We start from the raw sequence: 23346 nt of genomic DNA, 5'->3' as shown, positions 1-23346 counted from the left end.
TCATCATCTTCCTTATTATGTGTATTGTCTATTGGCATCTCTTCATTGTTTTCATCTACTTCATGATTATGACATTATTTAATTATTTATTTAAAATTTAGACTAGAATAAAAACAAATTAATTTTATATAAAAAAACTAAGCAAATATGTGAATAATTTATTATGAGAATAAATTACTCCACTAAGTGTTATTATAAATATGTATAACACTACTATATATATATGAAGTCTTCAATTATACATTTATTAAAAAAAATAAGTAATATTTTATAATTTAAAATTTTGAGTCAGTCTTCAACACCAAATAATTGTAATAGGTCCACATACTATAAACTTTAACGAACTTTCACTACGTATTATCATTTTGCTATGTTAATGGTAGTGGTCCAATGGAATAAGGACAAAGAAAATAATGGTAATGTGGTTCATCTTTGTCTAGTCACTCTCTTTATTTAAGAGTGCTGCTAGCTATTTGGTAATTTTAAACAAGTAAGTAGAAATATGAAGATTTAAATTAGTCAAAATATAATTGATTTATTAATGAACAGCAGTGATACTATATGGGCTAAAATAAATATAACTTTAGATCGTATATATATAGTCATCTCATCACACGTTTTAATAATAACAATACGTCCTGAAAAAAGATTATAATGAAGTGCAGTATATACTAGTATTCTATAAGTTATAGTGAATATATTTAGAGAAATTTGTGAAAATGTCTTTTGTTTTTTTAGTGATTTCGTATTCTGGCCTACTTTTGATATTTTTTTACAAAATAACATCGGTCTAAAATTCGATGCAAAAATAACTTTAAAAATAAATCATTTTAGCAAGAGAACCATGTATATATATAGTCATCTCATCACACGTTTTCTTACAAACAAAAGTGGTCCAGTGCTTTCATGAGTACTTACTTTTCTTTTGTTTGGCAAGTGCCGGGAAGTTTCAAGGAAATAATAGTTAAACTACGTTTACTTACACTTCTCTCCACTCATCATCTTCGGATCTTATATATCCTCTAATTTAGCTCACAAATATCAATATTGAACTCTCTCTAAAGCCACGGAGATAATCAGCTTTAAATCCGTAGTCATGATCAAGATGAGAATTCAAATAATTAGTTGTACGCATGTAAGAAGTTGTTTGAATCTTAATTTCGATTTCCTAAATTACTTAAAAATTTGTGAAATTTCATTTTTAACTATATTATATATATACTATCAAGTAAAATAAAATATAGTTATAACTTATCCATATACCGAAAATACTAAAAATATATATAGATAATTATCAAAAACAATTATTACTATAATATATATAGAGGGTGACTATAACACATCTTTTTTTTGTAACACCAGTGGGTTCTTTTTCTATTTTCGGCACCTGGATAGATATAATCCTAAATTTTTTTATATGACGGTGTACATTATAGCTATCAAGAACATCCTACAAATTTTCAAGAAATTTCGAATAAATTATGGTACCGAAAACAGAGTCTAAACTGTCTGTTGCACGCGAACTTGTTTTTTTGTGAACGCGTGTAAAATTTGACAGTTTAAACATTGTTTTTAGCTTCATATACTATTCAGAATTTCTTGAAAATTTACAGAATATTCTAAATACTTACAATATATACCATCATATAAAAAAAAATTGAATTATATCTATCCAGGTGCTAAAAATAGAAAAAAGAATTTATTGGTGTTGCAAAAAAAAGTGATACATTGTAGTCGTTCCAATATATATATTTAAATATAAATTATAAATACTACTGCATATAAATATATAAATTCTTCATTTTTTTACATTTATAAATTTTTAACTTATATATATTTTATAATTTAAAATTTGAAGTCAACCTTCATCAGTAAATAATGGTAATAGGTCCACAGAAGTCAATTCAAGGACGGAAAGATAATAATGATAATAATAATGGCAGTAGTTGGTTATAGATAAGGTGGGGGTCCTATAACCTTAATTATTGATTTAAGTGGTGTAGCTTCTTCTTCATCATCCACAAAATTTCCCAGAAATTCTCACAACATTACCAAGCTTGGTAGATATATATACCACTTAGTACTTACTCTTGATTCAATTAAAGATCGATCCTTTTATATAAGCTATAGTATTGCTCATTTTGCTTTTTTTGTGAGAGTTTGTCTTAATATCATCACTAATACTATGGCACCAAAGAATAAGTACAATGTTTTCATAAGCTTTAGAGGTGAGGACACCCGTTACAATTTCACCAGTCATCTCCACAAAGCATTGTCCCAAAAGAGTTTACAAGTTTACATGGATCAGAGGCTGGAGAGAGGTGATGAAATTTGTTTTGCTCTCTTAAAAGCAATTGAGGACTCAATGCTTTCTGTCATCATTTTCTCGGAAAATTATGCATCTTCGAGGTGGTGTTTGGATGAATTAGTTCATATTCTAAGGTGTAAAGAAAGAGATGGACAGATTGTTGTTCCTATATTTTATCACGTGAGTCCGTGCGATGTCAGAAAACAATCAGGGAGTTTTGGAGTTGCATTTGGTGAACTTAAAGAACGCTTTAAGAGAAACTCTGATACACAATGGATAGGTAAAATGATAGGTATTAACTTTCTGTCGTCATAGATTAACTTTTTTTTTTTTTAAATTGCCATATTTTTGCACCCTCAATTAAAAATCTCATATAAAATGTAATTTCCTCATTGTAAAAGTTGTGATACATATGACAATTATTAACTTTTTGTGCTAAATTTAACACAATTTTTACATCCCATTGGAGATGGTCTAACAATTTCAATTATTATACGCACCATATATGATGTTGTCAAATATATGCTTTGGTCTTACAATATCAATTTTTTATGGTTTTTATATCTGAAATGGCCACAAATAGCCATTTTGTTATATCATTCCATATATTTGACATAATTTAATTCTAATGAGATTAAAGTTTTAATATTAAATTATTTATGTTTTTTTCTTTTCTTAATTTTGACTTGAATTATAAAATTAATAATAATGATATCTTAATTTCTGTAAAATTGATTAAAGCTTTAACACATATCATATTAGTAAAAGTGATTCATGAATTAAGTAGATTTAACTACTAAACCACATAAAATCTATTGTGTTTGTCGCTATTATTTAAGAACAATTTATTCGCTTAATTGTTCTTCTTATTTTAGTATTACCAAAAGAAACGCACTAACCAAAGCCATTATTATTGGAATTTTCATAAATAAATATAGATATTTGTCACTTAAATATATTTATGAAATGACCATAGGGACTACCCTTAGTGGGAAATTTGCATCAGATTTTAGGCTCTTTACCATTTATGTACCTTAGAATTTGACAAATTCTAACCATAGTAGTTTTTATCACCAGTGTATGCTAAATAATATATATATATATATATAATATAACATAATTCTCAAATTATTGATTTTATTATTACCTTCACTAAATTATATTTGGTTTCAAAATATAGTTAACAAATTTCAATCCACTTATAAATATGAGATAAATAATTAGAGAGTGTATTAGAATTACTAGTCAAGATTTATAATTTAAAAGAGTATAATTAATTCAAGTAAATTATAGAGAGTTAGTCAATATCTTTGTATACTTATATACTTAACTATCAATTTATTCTATGTAACTTGTTTCATAATTATTGAATTATATATTTATTGTTAAAGATTTGAAATTGACTTTAATTCAACTAACTATATTGAAGGTTTCAAATGTCATGTGACCAACCGACTATCTTTGATTAATATGTAACATTTAATTAATGCCATGGATGATGTTGTCAAACATTTGCATCAATTGGTCTTTTAAAATCATTTTTTTTAAGGTTTTTATTTTGGAAATGTCCACAACTTGCCATTTTTTGTATATATATATATTTGCTCTGTTGAAAGCAATTGAGGACTCAATGCTTTCTGTCATCATTTTCTCGGAAAATTATGCATCTTGGAGGTGGTGTTTGGATGAATTAGTTCATATTCTAAGGTGTAAAGAAAGAGATGGACAGATTGTTGTACCTATATTTTATCATGTGAGTCCGTGCGATGTCAGAAAACAATCAGGGAGTTTTGGAGTTGCATTTGGTGAACTTAAAGAATGTAACGCCCCGATTTCCCGAGACGTTACTTAGGGAGTCCATTTAAAAATAATAAACAATAAATACTTTAAGACACTAAGAGAACATATGTATTTAAAATTTAAGCAGCAATGAGATCTCATTATTTAAAAATAAAAATGTTGGACGCTAGGTTTAATAACAAAACATAAGGAAAATAACCATTCAAGTCTGAAAATTTAAAAACATAACATTTATTTCTAAAAACATAAAATAACTGGAGCCCAGCCTCTAACATGTTTCGTCCATGCCTCGAGCCCGCACCACTCACTGCTTTGCTTTGCCTTTACCTGCACACAGAGTACCCGTGAGCTAACGCCCAGTAAGAAGAGCTATGTAGGACATAACTCCCCAAACCAGAAAACATAAACTTTCAACTAAACATAAATAAACATCATAAGCACAATAATCATCGTGTGATATATAAACACCATATCACACTAACATAATGTGAGTTACACTCACACACATAAATACTAACAAGTCATGTTGATCGGACATGAAATGTAATCTGCCTTGCCTGCGCTGTACTCACACTCGGCATTCCCACGGTGGCTACTAGTCTAGCCTGCGCTGTACTCACACTCGGCCGTTCCCTCGAGACATCGTTGCCCTGCCTGCGCTGTACTCACACTCGGCAGTTCCGTGGTGGCATCCTATTATCATGAGTTATACACACCCAAGATAATTCCTGCAAGTGCTATACTCACACAAGCAGCTAAAATCTAGTAGCACGCCTACTCTATCCTCTTAGCATGTCTACTAACTAAAATCTCTAGCACTATCCTCATGCTAGTCAACCTAATGCAACAATTCAGGTCACAAATATAATTACATAACTAACAAATAAGAAAACAAGGTTGTACGCATAACGTACACCCTATGCGCAGATGTCCACTCTTCTTACCTTACACAGTGCGTTTTCCGCTGACGTGTCTCGAACCACTCGCTGCGTCACCTCGATGACCACTAGCTCCTAGACGTCCAATTACACAGCGAAAATTTAGGAAAAAAATAAAATAGGCGTTAAGGTTTTGTTTCGAAACCTTAATTATCGAAATAATTTAACTATGCCATTTTAACATGCATGACACGTAAATTAAAACAATTTTCCACAAAAGGTCCAAACCATCATGTCACATACACAAACAATGATGTTTCTAACATATCGCATGAATTCATATAATTACTTTTTATGTGAAATTACCAAAATACCCTTTAATATCATAATTACATTAAAGACTCAATAATTTTATAAAAATTATCATATGACAACAAAATTTAATAAATAACTTTTCCAGAACCCTAAATAATCAGCAAATTCTCATATACGACCAGAAAAATAATTTTTAACATTTATAAATTATTTTTCCTCAATTTCTCAAATAAAACCCAAATAATATAAATAAATACACAACCAAGCCCAAAAATCAAACTAACATACAGAACTGTTTAAAATTCCAAAATAAACTTATAAAAATTATTTTAGAATTTTCTGGGCAAAATAACTAATTTTCTTAATTAATTTATAGAGAAACTAATTAATTAAAGAAAAATTAATAACTGATTAAAAATAGAATCTAACTATACAGATCGGTTTCTACACCCTACAGTAACACACAAAAATTATCTAAGGTTCAGAACAGTAGCATTAATATTTTTTTATATTTAAAATATAACATAAGCCAAATAAATCATGAAAATTTCATAAATGATACAAATTCGAAATAAAATTACAGAGAGCCTTAGAATCTCATTTTAAACATATACAAAAATTCTCAGAATTTTCAGAATACTTTAAATAATTTTCCACATTTATTTTCTTAAATCACACATTTAAAAGTAAATAATTGAAGAAAATTATCAAATACGATCAAAACTTAAATCTAAACGTACAAAGTCATTCTAAAACATACAGATATCATTGAAACATAAAATCATATTTTTCTGAACAATAAAAATATTTTTCATAATTAATCTTTATTTAAACTTCAATAAATCATAATAATTCAAAGAAAAATCAGAAAAATATGAAACCAGTTGGAAAATGCTCTAAAATTAATGTACTAATTTTTAAGATTGAAAAACCAAAAAAAACACCTCAGTAAACACCCAGATCGGGTTCGCCGGAAATATCGCCGGTTTTGTCTTCTTCTCCGGCGACGGCGACTCTATGGCTGACTTTTGCTGCTTTCCAATCCTTCTCTTGCTTGGAAAATGATCCCCTTATGTCCAGAACTTCAAATCAATAGACCCCAGCCCAAAAAGATGTCCGTAACCCCTTGTTCCGAAGTCTTCTTCTCCAAGTCCGGTGTACCGCCAAAAATGGAGCTCAAAATTAGTTTTTCTTGCTCTAGACCATTTCAGCCCATTTCTTCACGTCAAAACCGATTATTGGAGTCCCCTAAGCTTGTTTATCACCACCCACACACACCATACACTCTTGAACACACTTAAATCCAAAATTATCCAAGAATATGCATTTTCTTGGATAAAAATGGTGAATCACAATCCGAGGCTTTATAAATGTATTTCTCACACTCAAAATGTTTATTTCCTCCCCTAGAATGATTCTACAATGCTCTTTACTGCCCAGATTTTTCCCAAGTGCAAGAACTCAAAAATTTCTTCTCTTTAAAAAAAACGATAAGAACACTCTCTCTCTTCAATCCTTTGATTCCCTCAATATTCCCACGATTTCTTCATCAGATTATCATGGTAACACGTTTTGGAAATAGGTTTTAAAAAAAATAAATTAGCGTTTGAAGTGGTAAAATCCTCTTTTCAAGGAATTTATTTATTTATTTTCTTTAAAAAAAAATAAAATAAATTGACTAAGTTCCACAACTGATATTATCAGTTAAATTTCAAAAATTTAATCAATTTTATGAATATTTAATCATGTTAAAACAGAAGAAATAAAGTCTCTAAAATGCCCCTTGAACCAATCCCAAACTTGAGGGTATTATGGTCTTTTCACAAATTCTAATATTTAATATTATGGTAAATCAAAAATTACACATAATAAGATAAAATAATTTCAAGCATATTATTATTACTATTATGCTCATAATAGTAATAATAATTACTATTATAATTTTTAAATAAATAAAATAACTTAACCCGAGCCATTATTTATTCACTTGACATTATTCTCATGTTGTGATTCCACAAAAACTCAAACATGAGAAACCATGAATTTTATTTCCATTGGAAGTCATACATATCCAATAATCCATCAAAGGAAAAGAAAAAAAAAAATGACAAGGATGCACACAATGGGAAAATTACGAAATTGCCCTTCCGGGAAAACGGATATTACAATTATCCCCCCCTGAAAAGAAATTTCGTCCCGAAATTTTATTCAAACAACTCGGGATACTGCTGCAGCATATCAGACTCTAATTCCCAGGTTGCCTCCTGAACAACACTGTTCCTCCACAATACCTTTACAAAGGAAATGGTCTTATTCCTTAGAACTTTGTCCTTTCGATCGAGTATTTTCACTGGACGCTCATCGAATGACAAATCCTCCTGCAAACCCAAGGTCTCGTAGCTCAGCACATGCGATGGGTCGGATACATATTTTCGAAGTTGTGACACATGAAATACATTGTGCACCCCGGACAATGATGGTGGTAAAGCTACCCTGTAAGCCACATTGCCCACTCTATCCAAAATCTCAAAAGGTCCGACATATCTGGGACTTAGCTTTCCCCTCTTGCCAAACCTCTTCACCGAGATTCCTTTCCTTGGAGTCACACGAAGAAATACATGATCACCAACTTCAAACTCAACATGCTTGCGCTTTAGGTCTGCATAAGACTTCTGTCTACTCTGAGCTGTGACCATTCTAGCCCTGATTTTCTGAATAGCCTCATTGGTGTGTTGCACTGCATCGGGTCCAAGTAGTTTTCTCTCTCCTAGTTCATCCCAGTGAAGTGGGGACCTACACTTTCTTCCATACAACATTTCATATGGTGCTACCCCGATGGTAGATTGGTAGCTGTTGTTGTACGAAAACTCAATTAGTGGCAAGTATCTACTCCAGGATCCCTGAAAGTCAATGACACACGCTCTGAGCATATCTTCTAAGATTTGATTTGTTCTCTCAGTTTGACCATCCGTTTCTGGGTGATAAGCTGTACTGAACTTCAACCGAGTTCCCATCGCTCTTTGCAAACTCTCCCAGAATGATGATGTAAACCGAGCATCCCGATCACACACAATAGAGTACGGTGTCCCATGTAGCCGTACTATCTCATTCATGTACAACTCGGCGAACTGATCCATAGAATAAGTCATGCGCACTGGTAGGAAGTGAGCTGACTTAGTATACCTATCCACAATTACCCAAATTGCATCGTGCTGTTTTGTGGTCCTAGGTAACCCCGTCACAAAATCCATAGATATCTCATCCCATTTCCATTCAGGAATATTCAACGGTTGCAATAGCCCCGCTGGTCTTTGATGTTCTGCCTTAACCTGTTGACAGGTTAAGCATTTTGCCACATATTCCACTACATCCTTTTTCATTCCCGGCCACCAATACAATACCTTAAGGTCATGGTACATCTTAGTGGTCCCGGGATGAACTGAATATGGGGTAGTATGAGCTTCTGCCAGAATCTCTTTCCTCAGCTCATCATTGTTTGGCACACAAATACGCCCCTTGAATCTGATTAGTCCAGTATCTGACATAGTGAAATCCTTGGCATTCCCATCCTGCATCTCTTGCTTTAGGTCACTTAACTTCTTGTCTGCATTTTGTCCTTCCCTGATCCTTTCTAACAAGGTGGACTGAAGTGTAACCTTTGCAAGTTTTCCTGTGATCAGTTCTATACCAGCGCGTTCCATGTCTTCTAGGATCTTCCTTGATACTCCTTGTAAATAAGAAACCATTCCCGGCCCTCTGCGACTAAGTGCATCCGCCACAACATTGGCTTTACCAGGGTGGTATAGTATGTCGCAGTCATAATCCTTGACTAACTCCAACCATCTCCTCTGTCTCATATTTAACTCCTTCTGGGTGAAGAAGTATTTGAGGCTCTTGTGATCGGTGTAAATCTCACATTTCACCCCATAGAGATAGTGACGCCAAATCTTCAGTGCAAAGACAACCGCTGCTAATTCCAGGTCGTGTGTCGGATACCTCTGCTCATAATCTTTCAGTTGCCTAGAGGCATAGGCTATCACCTTACCAGACTGCATCAGTACACATCCCAACCCTTGTTTTGATGCATCACAGTAAACCACGAACTGCCCGTCCTCTGAGGGTAAGCTGAGTACAGGTGCTGATATAAGCCGACTCTTCAATTCCTGGAAGCTCTGCTCGCATTTATCTGACCAATTGAACTTCAGATTCTTTCTTGTCAATTCTGTCATCGGTGCGGCTATCTTTGAAAACCCTTCGACAAACCTCCTATAATAGCCCGCCAAACCCAGAAAACTTCTGACTTCCGAGGCATTCTTTGGTCTTGGCCATTCTTTCACTGCAGCAATCTTTGCAGGATCTACTTTCACTCCTCCATCGGTGACAATATGACCCAGAAAACCAACCTCAGATAACCAGAACTCACACTTCTTGTATTTGGCATATAGCTGATGTTGTCTTAATCGTTGCAAGGTCAGACGTAAATGAACCTCATGTTCTTCTTCTGTCTTGGAGTAGACCAATATATCATCTATGAACACAATGACAAACTGATCCAAGTACTCCTTGAAAACCCTGTTCATGAGGTCCATAAAAGCTGCTGGGGCATTTGTGAGTCCAAACGACATCACCAGAAATTCGTAATGCCCGTACCTGGTTCTGAAGGCTGTCTTTGGTATATCATCATTCTTGATCCTCAATTGATGGTATCCCGACCGAAGATCAATTTTTGAAAACACCTTGGTCCCCTGAAGCTGGTCAAACAGATCATCGATTCTTGGCAAAGGATATCTGTTCTTTATTGTGACCTTATTCAGCTCCCGATAATCAATACACATCCTCATAGACCCGTCTTTCTTCTTGACAAAAAGCACTGGTGCGCCCCAAGGAGAATAGCTCGGTCTGATGAACCCCAACTTTAGTAATTCCTCCAATTGAGTTTTGAGCTCTTTCAATTCTGCTGGTGCCATTCTGTATGGTGCTCGAGATACTGGCGTTGTCTCGGGCATCAGATCAATTACAAATTCTATCTCCCTGTGCGGAGGTAAACCTGGCAGTTCTTCTGGAAAAACATCGAGGAACTCAGCTACAACTCTTGTCTCTTCAGGTCTCCTTTCTGTCTCTTCGGTTTCATTGACCATGTTCACGAGATACCCCAAACATCCGTGTTGCAACATTTCTCTAGCTTTCATCGCTGATATGATAGGAGTTCTGGGTTTCTTGCTTATGCCTTCGAACTCAAACGAATCTCCACCTTCCGGTGCAAAGACCACTTTCTTGCGTTTGCAGTCGATAGATGCACCGTATTTGGAAAGAAAATCCATCCCCAGAATTAGATCAAAATCATACAAATCTAATACAATCAAGTCTACATACAATTCCCTCCCACCTATCCATAAAGGTACAGCTTTAACCCAATTTTTAGATATTACAATTTCCCCAGAAGGTAACATAGTCCCAAACCCCACATCAAATATTTCACTAGGTGCATTTACAACATTTACAGTTCTACTAGAAATAAAAGAGTGTGATGCACCAGAATCAAATAAAACTTTACATGTGATATTGGCCATAGGGATCTGACCTGTTATGACGGAAGGACTTGCCTCAGCTTCAGCTTGGGTGATGGTGAAGACTCTGGCTGGGACGTACTTGTCATCCTTCTTCTGTTCTTCCTTACTGCCAGATTGTTCCCATGTCGGACAATTGCGCTTCACATGACCTTCCTTCCCACATTTGTAGCAAACTCCAGCTCTGCACTCACCAAGATGGCGTTTTGTGCACTTAGGGCAAGGTGGAATGTTTCTGCTACCATTTCCACCAGGACGGTTGTCATTGTTGGGCTTGGGCCGTTTATCATTTCTGGCTTGGCTTGGCTGGTCCTGTACCCTTTTCCTATTGTCAGTGGAGGTGGTTGCCCCACTCTTCTTAGCATCTCTTCTAGCAACATTATCTTTCCAGATTCTCTCTTCGCTTCTTTCAGCCGTAAGAGCCATTTCCACCACTTCAGCATAGGTGAAAGCACCTCTAGAAACAATCTCCACATCCCGAGCTATCATTGGTTTTAGACCTCTCACAAACCGGTCCGCTCGTACCTTGTCAGTAGGTACAAGATCCTTGGCAAACTTCGCCAACCGATCGAACTTCTGTGCATATTCTGTCACCGAGAGATTACCTTGAGTCAGCTTGGTAAATTCATCCATTTTTGCTGCTAACACTGCTGAGTTGTAGTATTTATCATTAAACACTTGTTTGAATCCGTCCCAATCCATAGTGTTAACATCCCGTGATTGCTCCACTACCTCCCACCAAATCCGAGCATCTTTTCTCAGCATGAAAGATGCGCACACCACTCGTTCATTTCCTTGAACTCCCATCATGTTCAAGATCCTCTCCATCCCACTGATCCACTCCTCTGCCTGGACAGGATCGATGCTGCCTTCAAACACTGGCGGGTGTTGCTTTCGAAACCTTTCAAACAAAGGCTCCATACGATTCTCCGCAACTGGTAACCCTACGATGGCAGGTGGCTGACTAACCATTGGTGCTTCAGACCTTACAGGTGGCCCAGCTTGCTGCCTCAGTTGATTGATCTCTGCGTTCTGTCTTTGAATGGTCTCTTCCATTCTCGCAAAACGTTCCTCCCATCCTTGTGGCGGTTCGGGCTGTGCTGCATTCATTGCTGCTCTCCCCCTACCTCGACCACGTCCTACTCTGACTGATCTACGAGGGAGCATTCTCAATTTCCTGAACCACACACGTAAATAACTTATAATGAAAAGGAATTATTGCGGTAAGAGATCATTATAAGAGAACACTAAGTACATAAATGTGCATAGTCAAAAAGCAAAAATTCTTAAGTAATCTTTAACCGCTTACAGTACAGTGAGTCGAGCTCGTCCTTGGCGATGAACTTTACATGTTAGGGCTTATCACAGATTCTTTAGGACCGTTTTTCTCTGATACCATACTGTAACGCCCCGATTTCCCGAGACGTTACTTAGGGAGTCCATTTAAAAATAATAAACAATAAATACTTTAAGACACTAAGAGAACATATGTATTTAAAATTTAAGCAGCAATGAGATCTCATTATTTAAAAATAAAAATGTTGGACGCTAGGTTTAATAACAAAACATAAGGAAAATAACCATTCAAGTCTGAAAATTTAAAAACATAACATTTATTTCTAAAAACATAAAATAACTGGAGCCCAGCCTCTAACATGTTTCGTCCATGCCTCGAGCCCGCACCACTCACTGCTTTGCTTTGCCTTTACCTGCACACAGAGTACCCGTGAGCTAACGCCCAGTAAGAAGAGCTATGTAGGACATAACTCCCCAAACCAGAAAACATAAACTTTCAACTAAACATAAATAAACATCATAAGCACAATAATCATCGTGTGATATATAAACACCATATCACACTAACATAATGTGAGTTACACTCACACACATAAATACTAACAAGTCATGTTGATCGGACATGAAATGTAATCTGCCTTGCCTGCGCTGTACTCACACTCGGCATTCCCACGGTGGCTACTAGTCTAGCCTGCGCTGTACTCACACTCGGCCGTTCCCTCGAGACATCGTTGCCCTGCCTGCGCTGTACTCACACTCGGCAGTTCCGTGGTGGCATCCTATTATCATGAGTTATACACACCCAAGATAATTCCTGCAAGTGCTATACTCACACAAGCAGCTAAAATCTAGTAGCACGCCTACTCTATCCTCTTAGCATGTCTACTAACTAAAATCTCTAGCACTATCCTCATGCTAGTCAACCTAATGCAACAATTCAGGTCACAAATATAATTACATAACTAACAAATAAGAAAACAAGGTTGTACGCATAACGTACACCCTATGCGCAGATGTCCACTCTTCTTACCTTACACAGTGCGTTTTCCGCTGACGTGTCTCGAACCACTCGCTGCGTCACCTCGATGACCACTAGCTCCTAGACGTCCAATTACACAGCGAAAATTTAGGAAAAAAATAAAATAGGCGTTAAGGTTTTGTTTCGAAACCTTAATTATCGAAATAATTTAACTATGCCATTTTAACATGCATGACACGTAAATTAAAACAATTTTCCACAAAAGGTCCAAACCATCATGTCACATACACAAACAATGATGTTTCTAACATATCGCATGAATTCATATAATTACTTTTTATGTGAAATTACCAAAATACCCTTTAATATCATAATTACATTAAAGACTCAATAATTTTATAAAAATTATCATATGACAACAAAATTTAATAAATAACTTTTCCAGAACCCTAAATAATCAGCAAATTCTCATATACGACCAGAAAAATAATTTTTAACATTTATAAATTATTTTTCCTCAATTTCTCAAATAAAACCCAAATAATATAAATAAATACACAACCAAGCCCAAAAATCAAACTAACATACAGAACTGTTTAAAATTCCAAAATAAACTTATAAAAATTATTTTAGAATTTTCTGGGCAAAATAACTAATTTTCTTAATTAATTTATAGAGAAACTAATTAATTAAAGAAAAATTAATAACTGATTAAAAATAGAATCTAACTATACAGATCGGTTTCTACACCCTACAGTAACACACAAAAATTATCTAAGGTTCAGAACAGTAGCATTAATATTTTTTTATATTTAAAATATAACATAAGCCAAATAAATCATGAAAATTTCATAAATGATACAAATTCGAAATAAAATTACAGAGAGCCTTAGAATCTCATTTTAAACATATACAAAAATTCTCAGAATTTTCAGAATACTTTAAATAATTTTCCACATTTATTTTCTTAAATCACACATTTAAAAGTAAATAATTGAAGAAAATTATCAAATACGATCAAAACTTAAATCTAAACGTACAAAGTCATTCTAAAACATACAGATATCATTGAAACATAAAATCATATTTTTCTGAACAATAAAAATATTTTTCATAATTAATCTTTATTTAAACTTCAATAAATCATAATAATTCAAAGAAAAATCAGAAAAATATGAAACCAGTTGGAAAATGCTCTAAAATTAATGTACTAATTTTTAAGATTGAAAAACCAAAAAAAACACCTCAGTAAACACCCAGATCGGGTTCGCCGGAAATATCGCCGGTTTTGTCTTCTTCTCCGGCGACGGCGACTCTATGGCTGACTTTTGCTGCTTTCCAATCCTTCTCTTGCTTGGAAAATGATCCCCTTATGTCCAGAACTTCAAATCAATAGACCCCAGCCCAAAAAGATGTCCGTAACCCCTTGTTCCGAAGTCTTCTTCTCCAAGTCCGGTGTACCGCCAAAAATGGAGCTCAAAATTAGTTTTTCTTGCTCTAGACCATTTCAGCCCATTTCTTCACGTCAAAACCGATTATTGGAGTCCCCTAAGCTTGTTTATCACCACCCACACACACCATACACTCTTGAACACACTTAAATCCAAAATTATCCAAGAATATGCATTTTCTTGGATAAAAATGGTGAATCACAATCCGAGGCTTTATAAATGTATTTCTCACACTCAAAATGTTTATTTCCTCCCCTAGAATGATTCTACAATGCTCTTTACTGCCCAGATTTTTCCCAAGTGCAAGAACTCAAAAATTTCTTCTCTTTAAAAAAAACGATAAGAACACTCTCTCTCTTCAATCCTTTGATTCCCTCAATATTCCCACGATTTCTTCATCAGATTATCATGGTAACACGTTTTGGAAATAGGTTTTAAAAAAAATAAATTAGCGTTTGAAGTGGTAAAATCCTCTTTTCAAGGAATTTATTTATTTATTTTCTTTAAAAAAAAATAAAATAAATTGACTAAGTTCCACAACTGATATTATCAGTTAAATTTCAAAAATTTAATCAATTTTATGAATATTTAATCATGTTAAAACAGAAGAAATAAAGTCTCTAAAATGCCCCTTGAACCAATCCCAAACTTGAGGGTATTATGGTCTTTTCACAAATTCTAATATTTAATATTATGGTAAATCAAAAATTACACATAATAAGATAAAATAATTTCAAGCATATTATTATTACTATTATGCTCATAATAGTAATAATAATTACTATTATAATTTTTAAATAAATAAAATAACTTAACCCGAGCCATTATTTATTCACTTGACATTATTCTCATGTTGTGATTCCACAAAAACTCAAACATGAGAAACCATGAATTTTATTTCCATTGGAAGTCATACATATCCAATAATCCATCAAAGGAAAAGAAAAAAAAAAATGACAAGGATGCACACAATGGGAAAATTACGAAATTGCCCTTCCGGGAAAACGGATATTACAATTATCCCCCCCTGAAAAGAAATTTCGTCCCGAAATTTTATTCAAACAACTCGGGATACTGCTGCAGCATATCAGACTCTAATTCCCAGGTTGCCTCCTGAACAACACTGTTCCTCCACAATACCTTTACAAAGGAAATGGTCTTATTCCTTAGAACTTTGTCCTTTCGATCGAGTATTTTCACTGGACGCTCATCGAATGACAAATCCTCCTGCAAACCCAAGGTCTCGTAGCTCAGCACATGCGATGGGTCGGATACATATTTTCGAAGTTGTGACACATGAAATACATTGTGCACCCCGGACAATGATGGTGGTAAAGCTACCCTGTAAGCCACATTGCCCACTCTATCCAAAATCTCAAAAGGTCCGACATATCTGGGACTTAGCTTTCCCCTCTTGCCAAACCTCTTCACCGAGATTCCTTTCCTTGGAGTCACACGAAGAAATACATGATCACCAACTTCAAACTCAACATGCTTGCGCTTTAGGTCTGCATAAGACTTCTGTCTACTCTGAGCTGTGACCATTCTAGCCCTGATTTTCTGAATAGCCTCATTGGTGTGTTGCACTGCATCGGGTCCAAGTAGTTTTCTCTCTCCTAGTTCATCCCAGTGAAGTGGGGACCTACACTTTCTTCCATACAACATTTCATATGGTGCTACCCCGATGGTAGATTGGTAGCTGTTGTTGTACGAAAACTCAATTAGTGGCAAGTATCTACTCCAGGATCCCTGAAAGTCAATGACACACGCTCTGAGCATATCTTCTAAGATTTGATTTGTTCTCTCAGTTTGACCATCCGTTTCTGGGTGATAAGCTGTACTGAACTTCAACCGAGTTCCCATCGCTCTTTGCAAACTCTCCCAGAATGATGATGTAAACCGAGCATCCCGATCACACACAATAGAGTACGGTGTCCCATGTAGCCGTACTATCTCATTCATGTACAACTCGGCGAACTGATCCATAGAATAAGTCATGCGCACTGGTAGGAAGTGAGCTGACTTAGTATACCTATCCACAATTACCCAAATTGCATCGTGCTGTTTTGTGGTCCTAGGTAACCCCGTCACAAAATCCATAGATATCTCATCCCATTTCCATTCAGGAATATTCAACGGTTGCAATAGCCCCGCTGGTCTTTGATGTTCTGCCTTAACCTGTTGACAGGTTAAGCATTTTGCCACATATTCCACTACATCCTTTTTCATTCCCGGCCACCAATACAATACCTTAAGGTCATGGTACATCTTAGTGGTCCCGGGATGAACTGAATATGGGGTAGTATGAGCTTCTGCCAGAATCTCTTTCCTCAGCTCATCATTGTTTGGCACACAAATACGCCCCTTGAATCTGATTAGTCCAGTATCTGACATAGTGAAATCCTTGGCATTCCCATCCTGCATCTCTTGCTTTAGGTCACTTAACTTCTTGTCTGCATTTTGTCCTTCCCTGATCCTTTCTAACAAGGTGGACTGAAGTGTAACCTTTGCAAGTTTTCCTGTGATCAGTTCTATACCAGCGCGTTCCATGTCTTCTAGGATCTTCCTTGATACTCCTTGTAAATAAGAAACCATTCCCGGCCCTCTGCGACTAAGTGCATCCGCCACAACATTGGCTTTACCAGGGTGGTATAGTATGTCGCAGTCATAATCCTTGACTAACTCCAACCATCTCCTCTGTCTCATATTTAACTCCTTCTGGGTGAAGAAGTATTTGAGGCTCTTGTGATCGGTGTAAATCTCACATTTCACCCCATAGAGATAGTGACGCCAAATCTTCAGTGCAAAGACAACCGCTGCTAATTCCAGGTCGTGTGTCGGATACCTCTGCTCATAATCTTTCAGTTGCCTAGAGGCATAGGCTATCACCTTACCAGACTGCATCAGTACACATCCCAACCCTTGTTTTGATGCATCACAGTAAACCACGAACTGCCCGTCCTCTGAGGGTAAGCTGAGTACAGGTGCTGATATAAGCCGACTCTTCAATTCCTGGAAGCTCTGCTCGCATTTATCTGACCAATTGAACTTCAGATTCTTTCTTGTCAATTCTGTCATCGGTGCGGCTATCTTTGAAAACCCTTCGACAAACCTCCTATAATAGCCCGCCAAACCCAGAAAACTTCTGACTTCCGAGGCATTCTTTGGTCTTGGCCATTCTTTCACTGCAGCAATCTTTGCAGGATCTACTTTCACTCCTCCATCGGTGACAATATGACCCAGAAAACCAACCTCAGATAACCAGAACTCACACTTCTTGTATTTGGCATATAGCTGATGTTGTCTTAATCGTTGCAAGGTCAGACGTAAATGAACCTCATGTTCTTCTTCTGTCTTGGAGTAGACCAATATATCATCTATGAACACAATGACAAACTGATCCAAGTACTCCTTGAAAACCCTGTTCATGAGGTCCATAAAAGCTGCTGGGGCATTTGTGAGTCCAAACGACATCACCAGAAATTCGTAATGCCCGTACCTGGTTCTGAAGGCTGTCTTTGGTATATCATCATTCTTGATCCTCAATTGATGGTATCCCGACCGAAGATCAATTTTTGAAAACACCTTGGTCCCCTGAAGCTGGTCAAACAGATCATCGATTCTTGGCAAAGGATATCTGTTCTTTATTGTGACCTTATTCAGCTCCCGATAATCAATACACATCCTCATAGACCCGTCTTTCTTCTTGACAAAAAGCACTGGTGCGCCCCAAGGAGAATAGCTCGGTCTGATGAACCCCAACTTTAGTAATTCCTCCAATTGAGTTTTGAGCTCTTTCAATTCTGCTGGTGCCATTCTGTATGGTGCTCGAGATACTGGCGTTGTCTCGGGCATCAGATCAATTACAAATTCTATCTCCCTGTGCGGAGGTAAACCTGGCAGTTCTTCTGGAAAAACATCGAGGAACTCAGCTACAACTCTTGTCTCTTCAGGTCTCCTTTCTGTCTCTTCGGTTTCATTGACCATGTTCACGAGATACCCCAAACATCCGTGTTGCAACATTTCTCTAGCTTTCATCGCTGATATGATAGGAGTTCTGGGTTTCTTGCTTATGCCTTCGAACTCAAACGAATCTCCACCTTCCGGTGCAAAGACCACTTTCTTGCGTTTGCAGTCGATAGATGCACCGTATTTGGAAAGAAAATCCATCCCCAGAATTAGATCAAAATCATACAAATCTAATACAATCAAGTCTACATACAATTCCCTCCCACCTATCCATAAAGGTACAGCTTTAACCCAATTTTTAGATATTACAATTTCCCCAGAAGGTAACATAGTCCCAAACCCCACATCAAATATTTCACTAGGTGCATTTACAACATTTACAGTTCTACTAGAAATAAAAGAGTGTGATGCACCAGAATCAAATAAAACTTTACATGTGATATTGGCCATAGGGATCTGACCTGTTATGACGGAAGGACTTGCCTCAGCTTCAGCTTGGGTGATGGTGAAGACTCTGGCTGGGACGTACTTGTCATCCTTCTTCTGTTCTTCCTTACTGCCAGATTGTTCCCATGTCGGACAATTGCGCTTCACATGACCTTCCTTCCCACATTTGTAGCAAACTCCAGCTCTGCACTCACCAAGATGGCGTTTTGTGCACTTAGGGCAAGGTGGAATGTTTCTGCTACCATTTCCACCAGGACGGTTGTCATTGTTGGGCTTGGGCCGTTTATCATTTCTGGCTTGGCTTGGCTGGTCCTGTACCCTTTTCCTATTGTCAGTGGAGGTGGTTGCCCCACTCTTCTTAGCATCTCTTCTAGCAACATTATCTTTCCAGATTCTCTCTTCGCTTCTTTCAGCCGTAAGAGCCATTTCCACCACTTCAGCATAGGTGAAAGCACCTCTAGAAACAATCTCCACATCCCGAGCTATCATTGGTTTTAGACCTCTCACAAACCGGTCCGCTCGTACCTTGTCAGTAGGTACAAGATCCTTGGCAAACTTCGCCAACCGATCGAACTTCTGTGCATATTCTGTCACCGAGAGATTACCTTGAGTCAGCTTGGTAAATTCATCCATTTTTGCTGCTAACACTGCTGAGTTGTAGTATTTATCATTAAACACTTGTTTGAATCCGTCCCAATCCATAGTGTTAACATCCCGTGATTGCTCCACTACCTCCCACCAAATCCGAGCATCTTTTCTCAGCATGAAAGATGCGCACACCACTCGTTCATTTCCTTGAACTCCCATCATGTTCAAGATCCTCTCCATCCCACTGATCCACTCCTCTGCCTGGACAGGATCGATGCTGCCTTCAAACACTGGCGGGTGTTGCTTTCGAAACCTTTCAAACAAAGGCTCCATACGATTCTCCGCAACTGGTAACCCTACGATGGCAGGTGGCTGACTAACCATTGGTGCTTCAGACCTTACAGGTGGCCCAGCTTGCTGCCTCAGTTGATTGATCTCTGCGTTCTGTCTTTGAATGGTCTCTTCCATTCTCGCAAAACGTTCCTCCCATCCTTGTGGCGGTTCGGGCTGTGCTGCATTCATTGCTGCTCTCCCCCTACCTCGACCACGTCCTACTCTGACTGATCTACGAGGGAGCATTCTCAATTTCCTGAACCACACACGTAAATAACTTATAATGAAAAGGAATTATTGCGGTAAGAGATCATTATAAGAGAACACTAAGTACATAAATGTGCATAGTCAAAAAGCAAAAATTCTTAAGTAATCTTTAACCGCTTACAGTACAGTGAGTCGAGCTCGTCCTTGGCGATGAACTTTACATGTTAGGGCTTATCACAGATTCTTTAGGACCGTTTTTCTCTGATACCATACTGTAACGCCCCGATTTCCCGAGACGTTACTTAGGGAGTCCATTTAAAAATAATAAACAATAAATACTTTAAGACACTAAGAGAACATATGTATTTAAAATTTAAGCAGCAATGAGATCTCATTATTTAAAAATAAAAATGTTGGACGCTAGGTTTAATAACAAAACATAAGGAAAATAACCATTCAAGTCTGAAAATTTAAAAACATAACATTTATTTCTAAAAACATAAAATAACTGGAGCCCAGCCTCTAACATGTTTCGTCCATGCCTCGAGCCCGCACCACTCACTGCTTTGCTTTGCCTTTACCTGCACACAGAGTACCCGTGAGCTAACGCCCAGTAAGAAGAGCTATGTAGGACATAACTCCCCAAACCAGAAAACATAAACTTTCAACTAAACATAAATAAACATCATAAGCACAATAATCATCGTGTGATATATAAACACCATATCACACTAACATAATGTGAGTTACACTCACACACATAAATACTAACAAGTCATGTTGATCGGACATGAAATGTAATCTGCCTTGCCTGCGCTGTACTCACACTCGGCATTCCCACGGTGGCTACTAGTCTAGCCTGCGCTGTACTCACACTCGGCCGTTCCCTCGAGACATCGTTGCCCTGCCTGCGCTGTACTCACACTCGGCAGTTCCGTGGTGGCATCCTATTATCATGAGTTATACACACCCAAGATAATTCCTGCAAGTGCTATACTCACACAAGCAGCTAAAATCTAGTAGCACGCCTACTCTATCCTCTTAGCATGTCTACTAACTAAAATCTCTAGCACTATCCTCATGCTAGTCAACCTAATGCAACAATTCAGGTCACAAATATAATTACATAACTAACAAATAAGAAAACAAGGTTGTACGCATAACGTACACCCTATGCGCAGATGTCCACTCTTCTTACCTTACACAGTGCGTTTTCCGCTGACGTGTCTCGAACCACTCGCTGCGTCACCTCGATGACCACTAGCTCCTAGACGTCCAATTACACAGCGAAAATTTAGGAAAAAAATAAAATAGGCGTTAAGGTTTTGTTTCGAAACCTTAATTATCGAAATAATTTAACTATGCCATTTTAACATGCATGACACGTAAATTAAAACAATTTTCCACAAAAGGTCCAAACCATCATGTCACATACACAAACAATGATGTTTCTAACATATCGCATGAATTCATATAATTACTTTTTATGTGAAATTACCAAAATACCCTTTAATATCATAATTACATTAAAGACTCAATAATTTTATAAAAATTATCATATGACAACAAAATTTAATAAATAACTTTTCCAGAACCCTAAATAATCAGCAAATTCTCATATACGACCAGAAAAATAATTTTTAACATTTATAAATTATTTTTCCTCAATTTCTCAAATAAAACCCAAATAATATAAATAAATACACAACCAAGCCCAAAAATCAAACTAACATACAGAACTGTTTAAAATTCCAAAATAAACTTATAAAAATTATTTTAGAATTTTCTGGGCAAAATAACTAATTTTCTTAATTAATTTATAGAGAAACTAATTAATTAAAGAAAAATTAATAACTGATTAAAAATAGAATCTAACTATACAGATCGGTTTCTACACCCTACAGTAACACACAAAAATTATCTAAGGTTCAGAACAGTAGCATTAATATTTTTTTATATTTAAAATATAACATAAGCCAAATAAATCATGAAAATTTCATAAATGATACAAATTCGAAATAAAATTACAGAGAGCCTTAGAATCTCATTTTAAACATATACAAAAATTCTCAGAATTTTCAGAATACTTTAAATAATTTTCCACATTTATTTTCTTAAATCACACATTTAAAAGTAAATAATTGAAGAAAATTATCAAATACGATCAAAACTTAAATCTAAACGTACAAAGTCATTCTAAAACATACAGATATCATTGAAACATAAAATCATATTTTTCTGAACAATAAAAATATTTTTCATAATTAATCTTTATTTAAACTTCAATAAATCATAATAATTCAAAGAAAAATCAGAAAAATATGAAACCAGTTGGAAAATGCTCTAAAATTAATGTACTAATTTTTAAGATTGAAAAACCAAAAAAAACACCTCAGTAAACACCCAGATCGGGTTCGCCGGAAATATCGCCGGTTTTGTCTTCTTCTCCGGCGACGGCGACTCTATGGCTGACTTTTGCTGCTTTCCAATCCTTCTCTTGCTTGGAAAATGATCCCCTTATGTCCAGAACTTCAAATCAATAGACCCCAGCCCAAAAAGATGTCCGTAACCCTTTGTTCCGAAGTCTTCTTCTCCAAGTCCGGTGTACCGCCAAAAATGGAGCTCAAAATTAGTTTTTCTTGCTCTAGACCATTTCAGCCCATTTCTTCACGTCAAAACCGATTATTGGAGTCCCCTAAGCTTGTTTATCACCACCCACACACACCATACACTCTTGAACACACTTAAATCCAAAATTATCCAAGAATATGCATTTTCTTGGATAAAAATGGTGAATCACAATCCGAGGCTTTATAAATGTATTTCTCACACTCAAAATGTTTATTTCCTCCCCTAGAATGATTCTACAATGCTCTTTACTGCCCAGATTTTTCCCAAGTGCAAGAACTCAAAAATTTCTTCTCTTTAAAAAAAACGATAAGAACACTCTCTCTCTTCAATCCTTTGATTCCCTCAATATTCCCACGATTTCTTCATCAGATTATCATGGTAACACGTTTTGGAAATAGGTTTTAAAAAAAATAAATTAGCGTTTGAAGTGGTAAAATCCTCTTTTCAAGGAATTTATTTATTTATTTTCTTTAAAAAAAAATAAAATAAATTGACTAAGTTCCACAACTGATATTATCAGTTAAATTTCAAAAATTTAATCAATTTTATGAATATTTAATCATGTTAAAACAGAAGA

The 23346-nt window shown here is 36.1% G+C and overlaps 1 protein-coding gene and 1 pseudogene across 8 annotated transcripts; one reads left to right on the top strand and one right to left on the bottom strand.

The window, feature by feature from the left end:
• The first annotated feature begins 2054 nt into the window (after positions 1-2054).
• The window catches only part of LOC133783650 (disease resistance-like protein DSC1), a 30443-nt pseudogene continuing 9151 nt past the window's right edge, over positions 2055-23346 (top strand).
• On the bottom strand, positions 4161-23285 carry LOC133781434 (uncharacterized). Of its 8 annotated transcripts, none has more exons than XM_062220407.1 (5): positions 14388-15142; positions 13195-13263; positions 10883-12045; positions 5053-5121; positions 4161-4435 (listed from the first exon to the last, which is right to left on the bottom strand). In XM_062220407.1, the coding sequence occupies exons 3-4, from the start codon at positions 12033-12035 to the stop codon at positions 5054-5056; spliced, it is 1221 nt and encodes a 406-aa protein (XP_062076391.1). In that variant the 5' UTR covers positions 12036-12045; positions 13195-13263; positions 14388-15142; the 3' UTR covers positions 4161-4435; position 5053. The 8 variants fall into 8 exon arrangements, 7 of the variants coding, with proteins under 7 accessions (XP_062076391.1, XP_062076395.1, XP_062076389.1 ...); XM_062220410.1 differs by lacking the exons at positions 4161-4435; positions 5053-5121; positions 14388-15142 and adding exons at positions 19025-20187; positions 21337-21405; positions 22530-23284 and having other exon boundaries at positions 11840-12045; XM_062220409.1 differs by lacking the exons at positions 4161-4435; positions 5053-5121; positions 10883-12045; positions 14388-15142 and adding exons at positions 12059-12577; positions 19025-20187; positions 21337-21405; positions 22530-23284.

This window comes from Humulus lupulus, chromosome 6 (assembly GCF_963169125.1).
Source record: "Humulus lupulus chromosome 6, drHumLupu1.1, whole genome shotgun sequence".
In the NCBI taxonomy this organism is placed as follows: Eukaryota; Viridiplantae; Streptophyta; class Magnoliopsida; order Rosales; family Cannabaceae; genus Humulus; species Humulus lupulus.
This window is presented reverse-complemented; position numbering and strand designations above follow the sequence as displayed.